The sequence below is a fragment of the Apteryx rowi genome, unplaced genomic scaffold, assembly GCF_003343035.1.
Source record: "Apteryx rowi isolate R43461 unplaced genomic scaffold, aptRow1 scaffold_139, whole genome shotgun sequence".
Taxonomy (NCBI): Eukaryota; Metazoa; Chordata; class Aves; order Apterygiformes; family Apterygidae; genus Apteryx; species Apteryx rowi.
In genome coordinates this window covers 37,132-55,061 of record NW_020447630.1, presented here as the reverse complement: position 1 = coordinate 55,061, position 17,930 = coordinate 37,132, and the positions used below count along the sequence as shown (strand labels likewise).

Sequence of the window (17,930 nt, the reverse complement as noted above, 5' to 3'; positions counted from 1 at the left end):
GCTGAAATTTTAGCATGATTTCTTAAAGAAGTGAGGCTCCTGCAATCCTGCAGTGTGGACGCAGTGCTCAGATTAATCCCCCTTAACTTAGACGTGTTGCTAATGGTGCAGTTTTGTCATCAGCTTCAGCGTTCTGAATGTGGAGCGCTGCCAGAGAAGGACCCTGCCTTTCTTCCTTGCCTTTGCTTGCACATTGCTGCCATTTCTTTCTACCACCTCTAGCAACTGTGCAGGTGTGTGATGAGCTGAATTGCCTTGCCTGATATACCTGAAAACTAGTCAGGGAAAAGGAAATAGTTCATTTTCAGTCAAATACACAAGCAGCTCTGACTCAATAGGCAGCCACAGGATCACAAATGCGGACACGAAGGAGGAGATGCCAAGGTGCAGCAGGCGAGCAGCAAGGGGAGATGGGATGGGACGTCTTGGTGCTTGCACCCAGCTAGACTGGGCTGAGCTCGTGCTGGATTAACACTCAAAGATGTATCAGCTAAGCATATATTGTTGCTCCAGGCTGCCTCTACTGTCAGTATGGAAAAGGAGAGGGATGCTTCTGCGGATAATTTAGGTATTAGAAATCTCCGAAGTGTGAAAGTGCTACCACTTCAGCCCACCTATCTCCCTGCACTAATTATAGGCTGCAACTACACAGCATATATTGCTAAAACTCAGTGTGATAAATCTGAACTGTCTGTCTACTCGTAATGACTTGCGAACACATTGTGTTTTGAAAGACCGTTAGGGATCTTGGGAATATTCCCTCCCTATGAGTTTTATGTAAAAAGGAGGCTGGACAGAGGATGGAAACTTTAATGGTAACTCATGGAGACAAAAGCTATAGTATTTATAACTTTTTAGTATGCAACAGAGAATTCAAATGCTGGAAGGAACCTGGAGATAAAGTCAGTGTGATGTACAGCTCATGGAATTGCCTGTTTTCTTTCAGAATAAAAACTGGTATCCATTGAAAAAACAGGATATAATAAATTTCATTCTGAAATCATGTAGAGAAATTAGATTTTTCTTTAGAATATTTTCCTAGTAGCCTGGGATGTTTGCATCTCTGAAGAAAATGCATGTTTGTATATTTGAAGCTCTGAACTGTGGCAGTGCTTAAATATATTGGGGTGGTATTCTATCAGTGTGAAGAATCAAATGAGAAGGAACAAAATGTCATTTTCTTTTCTCTCATATTTTGCAGGTGCTGTGTTAGAGCTTCATATGTTCTTGGGCTTTTAGTATTGATGTCCTACACAAAGTAGGTATTCCAAACAGTATTTGGCAGGCCTGTCTGCAGTAGGACAGCAATCTTTGACTCAAGATGGAAGAAACATACAAAGATAGGACTTCGCTAGTGAAAGGAGCAAAAGATATTGCCAAAGAGGTGAAGAGACAAGCTGTCAAAAAAGTGAATAAAGCTGTTGAAAAAGCTCAGGATGGCTACACCCAGAGGTCCTACAACCGATTTCAGGATGAAGAAGATGATGATGATTACTATGTCCAAGGAGGAAATTATGGTGTAGAAGCTAATGATGATGAAGGATCAAGTGAAGCAACTGAAGGACATGATGAAGATGATGAAATTTATGAAGGGGAATATCAGGGAATCCCCAGCATGGGGCAGGGCAAGGATGGCATGGTGGCCTTAGGGCAGCCTATGCGTGATGAATATAAGGATCGTCATGAACTGGAAACAGAGAGGAAAGCTGATGAAGAAGAGCTAGCACAACAGTATGAACTGATAATTCAAGAATGTGGCCACGGTCGTTTCCAGTGGGCCCTCTTCTTTGTATTGGGAATGGCCCTAATGGCTGATGGGGTTGAAGTTTTTGTGGTTGGATTTGTGTTGCCCAGTGCTGAGACAGATATGTGTATACCCAATTCTGGGTCAGGATGGCTTGGTGAGTGAAAGCTCTGCTCTGTCTTTGTGGTGTTACAAGTGTCACTTACAGTATGTCTAAACAATAACTTGTGAACACTAACGCTTATTTAAAACTTCTTATGTTAAATGTAAATAAGCAAGCCACTAAATGCATTAAGAGCTAATATGGATTTAATGAAGATAATGACTTTGTTTATTTTTTAGATAATTTTCAATCAGAAGTATAAATCAATAAAGTGGAAGACTGCACAGTAAAATTAAAGAGCAGAAGGATATGTTCTGTTCTTGGTTACAAGAGGAGACATCCAGATGACCTATATTTAAAAAAAGCAGTGCGATTATTGGAGCTCTTCTGGATTTATACAGGTGTAATAGAGAACAGATCATATAACTAACCAGCATCAGTTCTCATACTGAGTGGGAGCTTTCCCAAGGGAGAGGTGGGATACAATCCAAGGAAAGCAGGAAGTCCAGGGAAAATTCTGTCTAGCTTTTCTTTCTTCTGTCTCTTTGACTCCTTCTCTCCCATTGGCTGCTTTCTTCTCTAGCCACTCAGAAAGTTCAATGTTTACTCTGAGTCAGTGGGGACAGAGCCAGTGGGACAAATGGCTGGAGATACATCTGGGGTATGCCTTTTGTATCCTGTCAGCTGGTGGGGAAGGGCAGTTTCTGCTCCCGCAGTGCGGCAAGGAGGCAGGCTGAGCTGGCATTGTGTGGCAGCACTGCAGGCAGGCCCGTGCTTTTCTTCCCGGGCATGCCCAGGATAATCAGATCAAGCAAGGATTTCACAGGGCTGGGTTACAAAAAACGAGAGTATAAGTGATTACCCTTGGAAAAGGGGAGGTAGGAGTGGAGGGACTTGGGACATGACAGAGAATGGAATATATGTATGTATATAAGGGGTTTGGGCCTGAAAGGGCCCAGGCTATTACAGAAAAGAAGGAGGGCTTCATGTAAAATATGTAAGAACTTTTGCCTTACAACAGATATGCTGTTTGTTTCTTGTATCTTTACAGTGCATTGTCTCAACATCGCAACAGTCTCATTTTAACTTTATTTCATCTTCTCTCATGTCCTAATCTTTATCCCTTTGCTCCTGATGAGTTAAAAGTACCCTAAAATATTAAATGCATAAAAACTAGATTCAGAATTTTAAATAGCACAAATTGCGACAGAAGGTCTCTTGGTAGAACATTAAGCTCAGATCAGGCTGGATTCCTGACGTTGATACTAGCAGTTTGACTGTAGGTTTTAATAAAGTGGACAATGGTCATCCTCATTTATATCTTCAAATGTCTCTTCGTGTCAGTGAGCCAAGAGTGGAAATGGGAGCAGAGTTCTCACCTGTCTGGGCTCTTTGAGACATTCCTTGCCATTAGATCAGCTTTGCTGGAAACAAACTACCTTAGCTATTTGTATGGTACAGCAATTAAACTTCTAATAAATTAAATCATCCAACTTTTTTTGATTAAAGAGGCTGCATGCAAATACTGTTTGGTACTCTTGATTACACAAATTCATAAATGTCATATTTGCCATGCTTAGACCTGTGAGTTCTCATAGCTACCTTTTACAGAAAGAAGGTGCATAAACATGTCTATTTATGGCATGGAGGAGAGAGATAGAGGAGAGAAACTAAAACATGCAAAAAAATGGTATCTCTAAATGTTATCTGAATTATTAACTGAACTTGCGAATTTTACTTCAGAAGGAATTTAAATGGTTAAGATTTAGGACCAGAGCACCTATCTTTGAAGCTGCCAAGAGTGAACAGGGGAGAAACTCTTAATCAGCGTTAGCGACGATGTTCGTCCTTTAAGTTAGGAACATCCTGGGAACCTGTATATATCTAATCAGTCGGCAAAAAAACAACAACTAGCTGTAACCGAGAGTGAACTTTCTTCATTATAAAATCATTATAATGCTAAAAATCACACCCACTGGGTTGAAGACCCCTAATTGTGGGGAGACCCTTCCCCACTGGGCATGTGTAAGTGAGAAGTGCAGTGTAAGCAATATGCAAATAATTTAACCAGTCATGTAATAGGGGCAGAACAGAGGCAGCTCTTGGCTGAGAAAAACTGTATAAATAGAATAATAAATAAATACCTGGCATGCTAGCTTTGTGGATTTATCACCTAGCACCCGATTTTGCGCAACATCAAAATAAAACAATATCTCGATTCTGTGTGTGGATTGACTTGTTGCACACCGGGTAATGAATCCCCGATTTGGGACAACATAAATGTTACTGTGTCACTGCAGATACTAATATGGAACACATTTAATGAAAACAGTGGTGCACAATTTGCTTTTAATGTGATTTTGTTACACAGTATTTAGCAGCTGAGGACTGAACATATTTAAACACTTTTAATCAATTTACAAGTCCTCTCTATTGCTAGAACAAAAATTATGTATCTCACCCCCCTTTTTTAATTACTGATAACCTCTTTTGTTTTATCTACTCACCCTCCCAAAAAACTGAATTGTCAAAGTTAATTTTGTTACCCAGGATGACAGCAATATAAGGGTAGCCACTCTCTCTGCAATCTTTTTGTGTTGCTTACACATTCAGTAGCTAACTGATCTGCATGTGCAGTCCCTTCCACTTACTTACATTAAACGTTATACAGGGAAATGGATCTTCTAGTATTTGAGATGTTCTGAAACTTTAGTGTTCTTGATATCTCTGATTATCACATTATGGATGTGGAGAACATGGCCTTAACACTTTTTCTTTGTTACACCTGCAAGATAGAATTGAAATTTGAGGGGAAATACATTATGTTTTCTAAAAATATTTCATTTAAACAGTTGCTGTATGCATTATGGAGGTGCTCCGTGATTGTGAGTGGGGAGTGCAGTAGCAGGTGGGTGTGAATATGGAGCCATATATAAAGCTGTGGCTCATGTCTTGAAGAAAGGTTGAGGGTTCCCCAATCACTAGACTTCTTAAGATGCTTTCTTGAGATACTTTGGAATGACTGTGTGCATGGTTAATTGAAATTCAGCACAGAAGCTGGTAATTTCCAAATATTATGTATATGTAAATGATACTTGCAGATAAAATTAAGGAAACATGTCTGAAAGGCTTAGATGTGTGAACAATGTATTCTTATGYCTAAAATATGGAAGTTGTAATGAATATCCCCATATCTTCCTTTTGTAATAATATAGCACTAGCCTCTGTGTTGTGGTATTAACAAATAAATGATTCTACATTAAAAGATTAACACAGAAAAAGGGAAAAATTGAGCTAAGCAGTGTTATCTTTCCCAATGTGTGTCAAAGGCATTGCAACAAGTAATGGTTTTATCAATAGTTCCACAAAACCGATGATATTACATGCCCATTAGTAATAGAAATGTATTATAGGTTGCAATCCTTCAATACAGTGATGAATATAATACTTATGCCCAATATAAATATACTGCAGACAGAATAACCATAATTTCAGTGATACAAAATATTCATCAGGGCAGTGAATGTTTAGTGGAAGCATTTTAATGTGATCATAACTAGGCCTTCACAGCCATGCATTTCAAATGCTTTGCTGTTGTGATTTCCCATCATAATTGCATCCTAACTGGGGTCTTTAAGACAGGCATAATTTTTTCATGATTATAATTTCATAATCTAGAGGGCTTTAATGTTACTAGAATACTGAAGTCATGAGTCCAGTGCTAGAAGTTATAAAGTGGAGTCAGTACATATGTACACATGTGCAATACTTATTTTTCAGGCGATTTTCTAGACTATTAGAAGAACACAATAAGAACATGCTAATTTGTCACTAAAAAAGCATCCACTGACTTGACTACTAATTGTAAAAACTTATTTCCTATCCCCCATGCCACTTTGGTTTACCAGGGGATGTAAGCTACCTAAAAGCATATGACAATACTCATAAAATCTCCCTGTTGCATGTCTTGTCTTACTTGGCAGATTCTGAGATTCCCTCTGTACTGACCCGTGGATGAACGTGCGATTGCTGTTGATTGATCAGTAGCAGCATTTCAGAGTCAGTGAAGGTATATGATGAAGGTGCTGATCAGAATTCATGAACTGGTTTCTTGATACCTTTGGGGTTAAATAATATAAATCATCTATCTTTTTCTTCTCTAAGGTTTTTTTTTTTTTTTAATAAATAGTGAAGTAGCCTTGATTATACTCTGGCATGATTATAGACACGTTGCTAAGATCAAGGGAAAGGTTTACTTTCCCTACTCTAAAACCTGCCCATATGTGGATCCCCACTGACCTCTTGGTCCTGGCCCCAGTGAGACAGGAATGCACATGTAGCTCAGAACTGGCCTGATTTCAGTTAATCCTCTAGGGATTTTGGAATTTCCTCTGGATGATGAAACTCATGTGAGACTTACTGTACAAACTAGGTTTTGTCCTTTCTAGATTTATAGAGAGGGCTACTATTATTTCTCCGTAAGCAGATATAAGGTGCTGTAACTAACAAATTACAAATTCCTAACACCTTTCCTTTTCTGAAGACCACACGATATGATTGCACTAGGAAGGGGATCTAAGAAGTGCAGCAAGTCTTTGCAGTAGGCGAACTGAAAGAATTTTCTCTTGTGGCAAAACTTCTCAAGAAAGAGATGGAAAAATGTTTTCTTCCAGTGCTAATAAAGAGATGCCTATCTGCTTCCAATCTAATGGTTGTTAACATTAGTTAGTGTCACGCTAATGTTAACAAAATCACAAGGAAGTTGCAGTCCTTGGTGCCTCAAACTGAACATAGCCTCAACTTGTTGTAAGAGAATTAGAAGATAAGGAAAAATCTAAGAGGCTAAGAGGGTAATAATCCTTTAGTGCCGGAAGGGATTTCTCTCCTGAGTCACAAACCTTCTGGAATGGACAGGTTTATTTAAATGTGAGTGGTGTTAAAATGAGAAAAGAGGGCTGGAAGGAACTATGGGAAATTTCTAGTCCACTTTCTTAGCCCATTGCAGTGTAAACTATATTTGACATAGACCATTTGTCTAGCCTGTTCTTAAAAACCTCCAGCCCTAAAGAAAGATAAATGAGGAAATGGGTTTCATTTTTTCCCCTTATTTTAATCACTGAAATAACCACTAGTATATCAGTTGTGCTGGAGAAAAGTGAAGTCAGAACGGAGGAATGGCTTGGTAGGACTGTTTTTTCACAGTCATTGACAGCAGATCATTACCACAAACAAATGAATTTTTCCTTTGCTTGACAGATACTAAACTGCATTCCACTCAGACTGAAAAAAACACAGAAAATGTCTGTCTTGACATCAAGTTGTGGAAATAAGACACACAGTCCTTGCATGCTATAGAAGGTTACTATGCATCTTGGAGCGTTCAGAGGTTCAAACGGCAGTGTAAGCCTCCGCGCGAAACCAATGTTGTTTTCACTGTGTTGTGAGGGTAGTGCTGTTCACCAGCAAATCCCGATGCTGTTTAAAGGTTAAATTCGCTTGAGCTGGTGCTGTAATAGAATTTCTGAATTCTTTCTAAGCATTAACTTTTTTGTGAGTGCATCTAATCACAGTAAGAACATATATTTAAGAATATGCTGGTATTTGTATAAAGTGTGAAATAAGTAGAGCTAAGTCACATCAAGTCTCTCTGTGGATGTCTCATTATTTATACTTCTTCTTATGCTTCTCTGGGCTGTATCTATTCTTTTTCAGTACCTACAGCAGAAAGCGCTAGCCTGCTTTACTAGGTGTTGAAAAGACGATGTGTCCTGCCTTTTGTAACTTTTTTTTTTCCTGATGCCAACAACTTATGTGATGGAAGATTAATTTACAGATCCCATTTAATTCTTGCTGTTATCTGTTGAGATGAGATGTAATCTTATGAAAGATTTTTTTCTGTAGGTTGTCAATCCTCTGTAGCACCTGTTGTAATAAGTAATCTAAGGTAAAATAGAATTCAGCTCTTCCTGGAAGGGCTTTAATTTCATTTGAATGATCTATAAATACTCTTAGAGACCTGATGTGACATTCTATAAACAGTGTTGCTGTTTTTTTTCAAATTTAAATCTAGTAGTGCCTTTTAATTCTAAGCATTCAATGTGTGAATTGTTTTTTGTAAAGTGCTATATTTTGCACTCATTTTAGGCCAGGATACTTTTATTCTTCTCTTAACTTATTGCTAACAGCTGGTAAACATACATTTAATCTTTTCTGTTGTTTAAAAAGCTTACCACTGACCCCACTTGTATCTCTAAATCCTGTCTACTCTCTCTTTCATCTTCTAGCCCACTGAATGTGCAGCTGACAATCATTTTCAGGAGTTCCTCTCCTTCACACCTGACCTAAGCTTTCTTCAGTTTGGCTTTGGCTTCTTATACTTCACAGCAATTGGTCTTGCTTGAGTACCTAGCCAAAGCTTAGAGCCAACCGTTCATCTTCATCATTCTTAACTGGCAGTTACCAGTTCCACACACTTATTGAAATCTTGTTCTCTTTTAGCTTCTGTGACTCCCTAATCTCTTGATACTCTTCTTTCTTTTTTAATGGTTTCTACAGCTGATATTTTTAGAAGGCCCTTCTAATCCTTCCTTCAGCTTCCTTGGTAGGCAGGGGTCCCAGCAGCCATGTTCGTGGTCTGCCTTAGTTTTCTCTGTTTGTGTAATCTCACCCATAAAAACAAAACCAGTTTCATCTTTGTGCTGAAAAATGACACATCTTCTGTCTTTTTTGGATGTAATCTCATCCTGCCTTCCTGATCTTTCCTTGTAGACAACAAATGTGTTAAAGTATGAAACAGCTAAAATAGAAATCTTAATCTTCCTTGCTTTTCATTTTTTCAAAGGCTATCATCTTTCTTCATCAGTGGGACTATTGCTATCCTTCCTGTCACTCTTGGTCTGAATAACCCTATTTCTATGACTCCACATGCAGATTGTCCCTAAATTTTACAATTTTTTTTTCCTGCAAACTTAAACTATGGCCTTTTTTTCCCATCACAAAAATAAGACACTTTTCCCTTTTCTCAGCATCTTTGCAGCTGAAGTAGTAAAGCATCCTTTCCCCCGAGCTAGACAAAGTTATCCTGTCCCAGTTATGTCTGTTCAGGATGCCATGCCACTCCTTCTGAATGTCTCTTCACTGACTCCACCATGCGATCTGTAAGGGCTTACCTTCGCTTGTAAAGCCCTTGATAGCCACACAGCTGTTACCGTTGTTATCAGTGGATAGAGGCTGACTCCTGCTTCTGACTGGCCCATGATGCGAGCCTTCTTTGCCCTGCTGGCATTTTTCAAACAGATACCTTCATCCTTTTTTCACTTTAGCCCCTCAGCACTGGAAAAAAAAAATCCATATAAATGTCACAGGATTAAGTGATTATCTTGTTTAAACCTTCCTCTGCATTCATGCCAACAAAACCTGACAACCGGTAAGCCACTCGCATGCTATGACTATCATCTTTTCCAGAGGCCACTGCTTTTTCATTGTTTCCGTGTATTCTCCCCTGCTCTGCTTTGTACCCATATATCACCTCTTGTTGAAAATTTAGACTGAATGATCTCTTGAGCATAAACAATCTTTTTTGTTCTGTGTTACTTAATGCATTACTTAACTACAATATCCCAGTCCATAATTAGGGCTCATAGTACAGGAACACAAAGAGAAATAATCTTTACATGTAAAAGATATTTTTAGTTAATTAGCCATAGAGAGAGAATTTCTTCTATCCAAAAAAATCAAATATCATGATAAATCACCTGCTTAGGTGGCAAGCAACTCTGCAGAAAAGTATCTAAGGGTCCTCCTAGACAGCAAGGTGAACATGAGTCAGCAGTGCACCCTTCAGCAATGAAAGCTAACTGCATTCTGGGCTACATTAGCAAGAGTGTAGCCACTAGGGTGAAGGAAGTGATTATTTCCCTTTACTCCAAGTTTATGAGGCCACATCTGGAATACTTTGTCCAGTTGTGAGAGAGAGATTACAAGAGAGAGATTAACAAATTTGAGCAGGTTCAGCAAAGGACCACTAAGGTGGTTAGAGGGCTGGAATACATGACATATAAGAAGCAGCTAAGGGAACTGGACTTGACAGTAGTGTTTGGCTACCTAATTTTGCAGGAGGAGGACTATAGAGAAGTCATCAAATTTTTCTGAGAGGAGCACAAGAGGTGACGGGTTGCAACCAGGGAAGTTCTGTTTGCCTTTAAAGAAAAAAGTTCACAGTGAGGTGGTCAGCCCCTGGGACGCATTACCCAGAAAGGTTGTGGGATCTTCTGGAGATTTTCAAAAGTTGCCTGAATGAGGCCCTGAGTAAAGTGATTTCACTTTGAAGCTATCACTCCTTAGGCAGGAGGTTGGACTAGTGACCTCCAACAGTCTCTCAACCAAAACTTTTCTGATTCCACAATTTGAAAAACAACTCTTTGTAAACACGTCGTTAGTTATAACATTTTTAGCTTCCTATAACCAAAAAAGATATTACAGTTACTGCATTTGAGTAAACCTTTAAAGAACACACTGTTCTGAAATCATGGATTTTGCACAGGCTTGCTGGTTTACACACAAACTGGGGTTGAAATTCATTTGGGCAAAGTCGTATAGCTTGAGCTATTTGCTCTCCTCGTGAGCCTGTATGGATTTTTCCTTGCTTCTGTAGAACTCTAAGTTGTTGCCACAACATGACAGTGAGTAGTGGACTGCAGGATCTGGGTCTGAGGGAAGCATTTTGTAAGTATTCAGGCATCTACATGCCTGGTGGAATTCTCCAAAGTGCTTGGGCACCTCACTAAATCAGTAGACACCTTATACACATCCTTTGGGACATAAATATATGTACAAATCAGGAATTAAATTATTATTTTCAGATGCTTCTTCTCTTGCATGTTTTGATAGATTTCCTTCATGTAATTTGCTGCTGGAGCAACAATCTCACCTTTTAGAGAGAAGGAGATTTTGCATGTTGTGGAGGTTAAGACTTAAATGATCTTAAGCAAAATTTATGTTAAGTTCTCTTTGATTTTCAATGTTTATGATATTCTTTTGTTTTTCTGTTTTTAAAGTAGCTATAAATTCTCTGTGGAAGCCAGATAAACAGAGATAAAATGATTTGTAGAAGAAGAGGAGTTTTCTTGGGCTTTCTAATCTTTTGGGGGAACTATGCTTTAATATGGAAGCTGAAGATTTTGTCTTTGCTAGTCATTGGTAAAGTTTATCCTTTTTTTATTTTTTATTTTTTGCCTGTTGTGAGGAAATGCACTTGTAAGCTTGAAAAAGGGCCATGAAAAATAAATGTATTGATCTTGGTGATCTGAGGTTCTTCCCCTCTGTAAATTCATTAAAACTTTTTCTACCAGTCTTGTTTATGTAGGGTTATAGTACATTTATGACTAGCTTAACTAAAATTTCTTTTGAGGCTGAAATCCAAAACTTGGGAAAGTATAATACTGACTAGTTGATTTTATTTGTATTTCTTCTTAAATGTCTGAAATTTAAGATTTTTTTTCAAAAAAATATCTATCTTGAGCATTATGGTTTACTTTAATCTACTCAATTCAATTCCAATGATACTTTTGACAGTGTGGTTCCTCTGTATACTATCATGCAGAAGACAGGAACACTTACTTATATAATTGAAATTTATTTATAAAAAGGTCTGAATCATAATTGGTGGTCACAAAACCATCCTTACATAGCAGTTAATAAAACTCATTCCTGCTGCCGTAAGTAGGAACCTATTTACAGCACTTTCTTTCTCTTGTTGTTAAATATTATAATAGGTCTTTATAGGCAGGTAAGGTTTATTATGTGTGCTTGCACAGAATACAGTAGGAGAAGATGAGGGAGTGTTTTCTGGTTACATTTCAGTTGGTAGCAGGGTACCAGATTTGTGATGATATAATAGACCACAAATGGTATAAATTAAAGGAAAACCATGCTCTGCTTCTCTGTATTTTACCGTTATGTGCAAGTGGTGGAAGATGTGCTCCTATGGAGTTGAATCTTCTGGGGAAACACCTTTATTTATTTTTACTATGGAGAACTTCTTAAAATTTTTTGGGGGTTATGATTTTAGACTTCAAAGATAGAGGAAGAGACTTAATACTGATTTTTTTTAATATGGAATCTTGGCCATGGTATGAATGGTAATCTTGTTGAAGGCAGCACAGATCTTGAAATGATAGGTTTTTAGATATGGGTTTTAAAATTACTGTATTCATGAGAAATGAATCAAGGTTAAGAATACTTACTGGAGTCATAGCAGACCTTAGAGTGTGAGGAATATCACTGAAATAACAGTGAGAGTCCATTGTGCTTATGGTTAATAGTAGTAATAAATCTTTAGCAGCAGTAGAAATATTTAGAAATAGAGATGTAGTCATTGAAATGTGCACTAAATATTCCTGAGCAAGGTGAAAATGTGCATGTAGGATTAATGCCTTATATCTTCAGAAGATGCCAGAAATACAAATGCTGTCATGCATGGTGTTCACCTTTGGTACAAGGTCAATTCCCTTGCAGTGGTATTAAACGATTCCTACTGCAGTGTTCTCTCTGCTTGCCTTCCAAACATGATTATTTGAGGGAGAAAAATTAAGAGAAAGATCCTTGTCTGTTCTAAGGAGCTATGTTACTCGAACCAGTGGAGATGGTATGTTTGTTTTTGGTTTTGGAGGGGAAAAAAGGAACAGAAGAGAGAGCGTGCAATATAATTTTTGTCTGTTATGAACTGGCTTAAACCCGTCACATGGAATATCCTGGGCTTGTCACAAGATAGGAACTGGGAGCACGGATTGGAACCATTAATGAAATGCAGCGTATTCAGCTCTCTGAGCTGTTAGGGGCTCCTGCCAGAAGCCAGTAGTTTAAGGTAGGTCACAGCTACCCTCCTTTTCTGAGTATGATTAGCTGCAGGTCCTAAACTGTCTTTTTGTGACAGAAGGCTGTGCTAATAGGGAGAACATCAGCACCATGTAGAAGGTTTTGATGATCCAGTTTTTCCAGCATTCAGCTTTACTGATGACTGCAAGCTACTGGACGACGTTAAGTTATGTGTTCACTCTTCGCTTTTAAGAGATTAACCGTTTAACCTGGGGTTAGGAGAATTCAATAACCAGTTTCAGTTATGCAGCTTTAACCTGAGTAAAAAATTCAATACAAGCCAACACGAAATCACTGCATTGCGGTTCACAGCTGAGAGGCTTGGTGTTTGTACGTGTTTCCAGCATGGCCAAATGCTGTTATAACCAACTCATCTTTTGAGAGCTCTGTAAGTAGCATAATACTTATTCATTACTTTTTTTAGTTAGATAGACATAATTATACTCCTATGCCTTGGAACAGTGTCAAAGATATAAGTGCATGTATGGCTAGTAAAGTACTAGGCCACTTTTTGAGACAGACATTTGTTGCCGGAATGTGACACTTTCCTGAAGACTTAAGCTGTGCTTGCTTCAGTTGAATCCAGTGAGTACAGTGGATATTGGGAAACTCTCTTTTATTTAAATGACTGAAATTACAGTGGACAATTGGGATAGCATATGTACTAATGAAGGTTGTATGAGTAAGCATTGAGATACTCGTGCATTTAACTGGTCAGTTACAAACATGCTTTAATAACATGCGCAAATACCCCTGTGTTATTTGTCTGCACACATACATAAGGCTCAAATAATTGTGTGCTTCAATTACCTTCAAATCTCTGGCTCATAAGATATTTCTATTTCCCTTGATTGTCTAAAATAGTTAAAAATCACTGGGCTTTTTTACGCACTGCAGGTTATATTTTGGCTCTGCCTATCCTATCACAGACCAGTGATTTTACCGTTCATGTCACGCACATTTATAATCTTACAAAAATGGCCAAAAGAAGGAAATGCCTCCCAAAGGAAAAGCCTGGTGATTTCACACATTTAATTTGGCTGTCACCTCTGCTCCCCCCCCTCCCCCGCCCTTGGTATCTATGGCTGATGATACATCGCTGTTTTAGTGAGTCAAATCCATTTTTTTAACCAAACTGAACGTTTTTCATATGATGCTACACTCTCCTTAAGGTCCGTGTCTGGTTAATTCTGCAACACAGTTAAGTTAACTTAACTATAAGTTAACTATAAGTTAACTAGTTATTCCAGAGCTTTGGCTTGCTTAAATGAATGTCAATGCTGAAAAGGAAGGAATGCAATTAATTTTGTAAACTACTCTGACAGTATTTTAGTGAGGACATAACTCTTTTCCTATGATGGATACATCTGTTCTCACTACGCAGGCCTGTTTCCCTTGTTTGAACTAGTTTTACATTGTCACAAATATGTGGAATGTCACTACTTTCCTAGCAAAGGCAGGATCAAAGCCACTATACTACACAAGTGTAAACACTTAGATAAAGGAGTGATGCTGAATTACTGGTAAAATAAATGAATGAATAATATGGCAGCATAAAAACAGCAAACTAACAGGCCACAAGTGTCCAGGGAGGATTACTCTCTATCTGCTTTGTGACTGGACCTGTGAGCAGTGTAGGGAAGTTCTGTCCATAACCTTTTTGCTGAAGAATCTCAGATTTTACACCCAGTCCACGTAACTCTGCCTACTGCTCAGACTTCTAGATGGGAAAGAGAATAAGATACTCTCCTCTTCCCTACCACTAGTTGTAAAATGTTTATCAAATTGTTCTTTGGCTCTCTTAGACCAATGACCCTTTTTAACCATCATGTACCAGCCCTTGTTCCAGCTAGTGGAAAATAAAACCAAGAGTTTTTGATGACAAGTCCATATGTTGAGTTCTTCTGGTTTGAGCAAAATGTGCTTTACAATGCATAAATGCATTTACGCTTACAAGGAGCAAGCTTCTCTTAGGATAAATGTGTGAATGATAAAAGTGTCCCGTTTCACAGGAAACAAGATTCATAGAAAGCAATTTATCAGGCAGACAGACATTTGTATCTGACTTGGTAGGAAGTTAGGAGAGTGATATGAACTAGGGAAATTAAGGAAATGGTGTGAAGTGACATTGGCTTTACATCTATAATGATAAAAAAGAGAAAGGTCTACATTCCCAAAGAGAGGCAGAGGTGGCCAGTTTGCAAATTTCTTTCTGTCATGTCAGCTGAACAGAAATTATTTGCTGTACTGGTTAACAGTGGAGGGCTTCATATGAACTTGAGAAAGTATGGATGCATGTAGCTCATGTGATATGTGGTTCTCTATCGTACTGTATATTGCTTTTGTCAGCTCTGCTCATTTTCACAGCTCACAAATATTTTCCTAATCTGCTAGAATTCAGAGCGATTTTCAAGGTTCTGAAACTGCCACTAGCAAGTTTTGCTGAATAGAGATCGTGAACTGATAGATAGAGTCATCTACATAATTTTCCATTTAGACATTATAACTCTGCTTCCTGGCACTATTGTAAATACATCACTAAAAAGCCTGCTTGGCGTCACCAGCCCCTGCAGGTGTACTGGCACCAAGCAGAGCGTTATTGGGTCCATCCTTCTTCGTTACGACCTTGGATTAGTTACTGTGTTTCATTGGCTGTAAAAGGGAAAGTAGAAAGATGAGATGGGACCATTAGCAAAGGGAATTCTCTTTTTCACTCATATGCTGTTGTGTGCTAGGTGAGGAAGACCGCGTCTCCTGTCAGATGCTGTGGGAGATGTGTGTGTGTGTGTGTGKGGGGGGGGTTCCTCCCCACGACAGTTGTTCACTCTGGTAACCTCCTCCTGATGAGGTTAAGCCTAATCCAGTATCTTTTTTTGAAGCCAGTGAGAGTCAGAGATTTCAAATATAAGGTTTTTTTTTCATTTTTAACATTTTTATCTTCCCTCCCACCTTCATTACATTGGAACAAAGGTAGTAACAGTCACTGTTTAGAAGAAAGAAAATAAAAAGTTATTTCCTCTCATTTACAAGGGAAGTAGTTTGCACAGTACTGGAATATAATTTCAGTAAGGAAAGTTAATGGCTGATTAACCACTGAAGTAATAATCAACAGTTAGCTTTATTAAGCTTTATTATTGTACAGATACCTTCAGTAGCAGCACAGTTTTATTAAGTAATTCTTAGTATCCTGTTCCTTGATTACTTGTGTTGGATGCATCTGCTCTTAATGTAGATGTGTATACTTTGGACTTTCTGTTTTAATTCAGCACTGATTAAAAATTCCAGTGATTATTCATGGTCTTTGCTCTGTTTTGAGTAAGAAGCAGGACTAAGCAAACAAGATTAAGACAATAAAATGTGTAGCCAAAATGAAGAGTTTCGTTATGAAATGAGATGATTAATTTAGAGGACTGTGTGGGCAATTAAAAGCTTTTGTGAAATATTATTTTTGCTTTGGAATTTTATTGATCCTAGCACATTGTAGAGTAAGTGCTGTGCACTGTTCAATCATATGCACCATTTATAATCATTCTGATTCTCAGGATTGCCATGGAAGTGCATTTCCAATTGCAAAGTCACAGCAATTTCCACCATAACATGGTCAGTTCAGAGCTGGGTGAAGAGTGCACTGAATTTAACATCTAAATCTGAGAGGGAAAAAAATTCGGAGGAGCCTCTGCAGTTGCAGTGGAAGGAAAAACCAGGAATCGGGGGTATTAGGACAGCTTAACTAGGTGGGTTTTATCTGAGGCTTGTCTGTTAGGATTTCCTTTCTAATGCCGAGGGAACTATTGGATCAAAGGAAGAGATAGGGTGAAAATAATACGTTCAGTGATAGTATCTAGGGGATCTGACAACGGCTTCACATCATTACCTGGGATTACCTGGGTTTTTGATAAACTCTGTGGCCTATCTATTGCATATTGGTAACAACCATCTTCTAAAACCGCTGTTTATATGGGAAGACAAATATCACATATTGACTGATTCTTACAGCCCTGGGTTTATGCTACATTTGAATGCTGATTGATTATCTGTGAGAAATTACAGCATTGATCTTTTTATTTGTAATGGATTATTGATTTTGCTAGTCAAGCAACAGCAGTAAAAAATAGCAGTATGCTGCCATTTGCTGCAATAAACACTAGTAGTATTCCATTTGTAAATAACTCTAATAAAATGAAATATGATTTTTTTTATTCTGAGAAATCTGCTACAGAATAAATTAAAATGATGCTAATGCCTGGTAGTGGATTTGACTTTTTTAAAGACTTAGTTATTGACATGATAATGTTCTTAAAGCATAAGTGATGATGATAATGTATGCAAAGGTGTGGGTTTACCATATTCTTCTCTCTTTTGCTGCTTTATCGGAGAATACAGCTGTGAAGAAAAGTCCCCTTCCTAGTGAGCAATCTGTTACCTGTCACAATCTCTGCAGTTACACTTGGCTTCTTCTATGCATTTATTAGTTTATCTGATCTGGATCTGAGGAAAAGCAGGAGCAGATATTCCTTTTGTTATAAAAATGTTTTAATTAAAATAATTAATATCTGAGTACAGAGGAAACTCATCTGTTAAGACGGTAACGATTCATTAATAAAAAATATGTATCAACACACCTGTTGGTATAAATTCTGGATATATTATAAGATGAATATCCTTAGAACTGTAGGGAGAGTTAATGGCATACAGAATTCGAAAGCAACAAAAATATATTGGTTTTGAAGTAACAAACAATGTAAAGATCCAGAGCTAAATCGTCTTGTTCTTCAGATACTACATAAAACAGAATCAGTCTCGTAGGCCCAGTCAGAACAAATATGGAGGCAAAGCACCAATTTTTTTCCTCTTGGATTAAAGTGAAGGAGAGCCTTACACCACAGACACCAAGGTTGTGAAGGTCACATCTGAGATACAGGAAACAAACCAAAAGCAGACATTTTAGGCATATAAACTTCTTAAGAGACATTCCAGGGGAGATCAGGAAACTAGCTAATATCTGAATGAAATTTGTGAGAACGACTGTTTTGGGAGTCTTTGACTTTCACGTGGATGGTGTTTCTGATCTAGCACTAGAAAAGCTTTGCTCAAATCTCTCCTTCTTTGGGTTTTCATTTCTGCAGCTCCCTCCACGGTGGACACACTCTGGAGTAGCTTCATGATTTGGAAATGTGTGTCAGTTATTTTCCTGGGCAAACTGCCTTC

At 38.2% G+C, this 17,930-nt stretch overlaps 1 protein-coding gene across 1 annotated transcript in view; it reads left to right on the top strand.

The window, feature by feature from the left end:
- Positions 1-1,321: 1,321 nt before the first annotated feature.
- The window catches only part of LOC112961807 (synaptic vesicle glycoprotein 2C-like), a gene marked incomplete at its 3' end in the record, with an annotated part of 36,131 nt that continues 19,522 nt past the window's right edge, over positions 1,322-17,930 (top strand). Inside the window, exon 1 of the mRNA XM_026057355.1 lies at positions 1,322-1,901. Coding sequence (XP_025913140.1) covers positions 1,322-1,901 — 580 coding nt within the window. The remainder of the gene's footprint in view (positions 1,902-17,930) is intronic.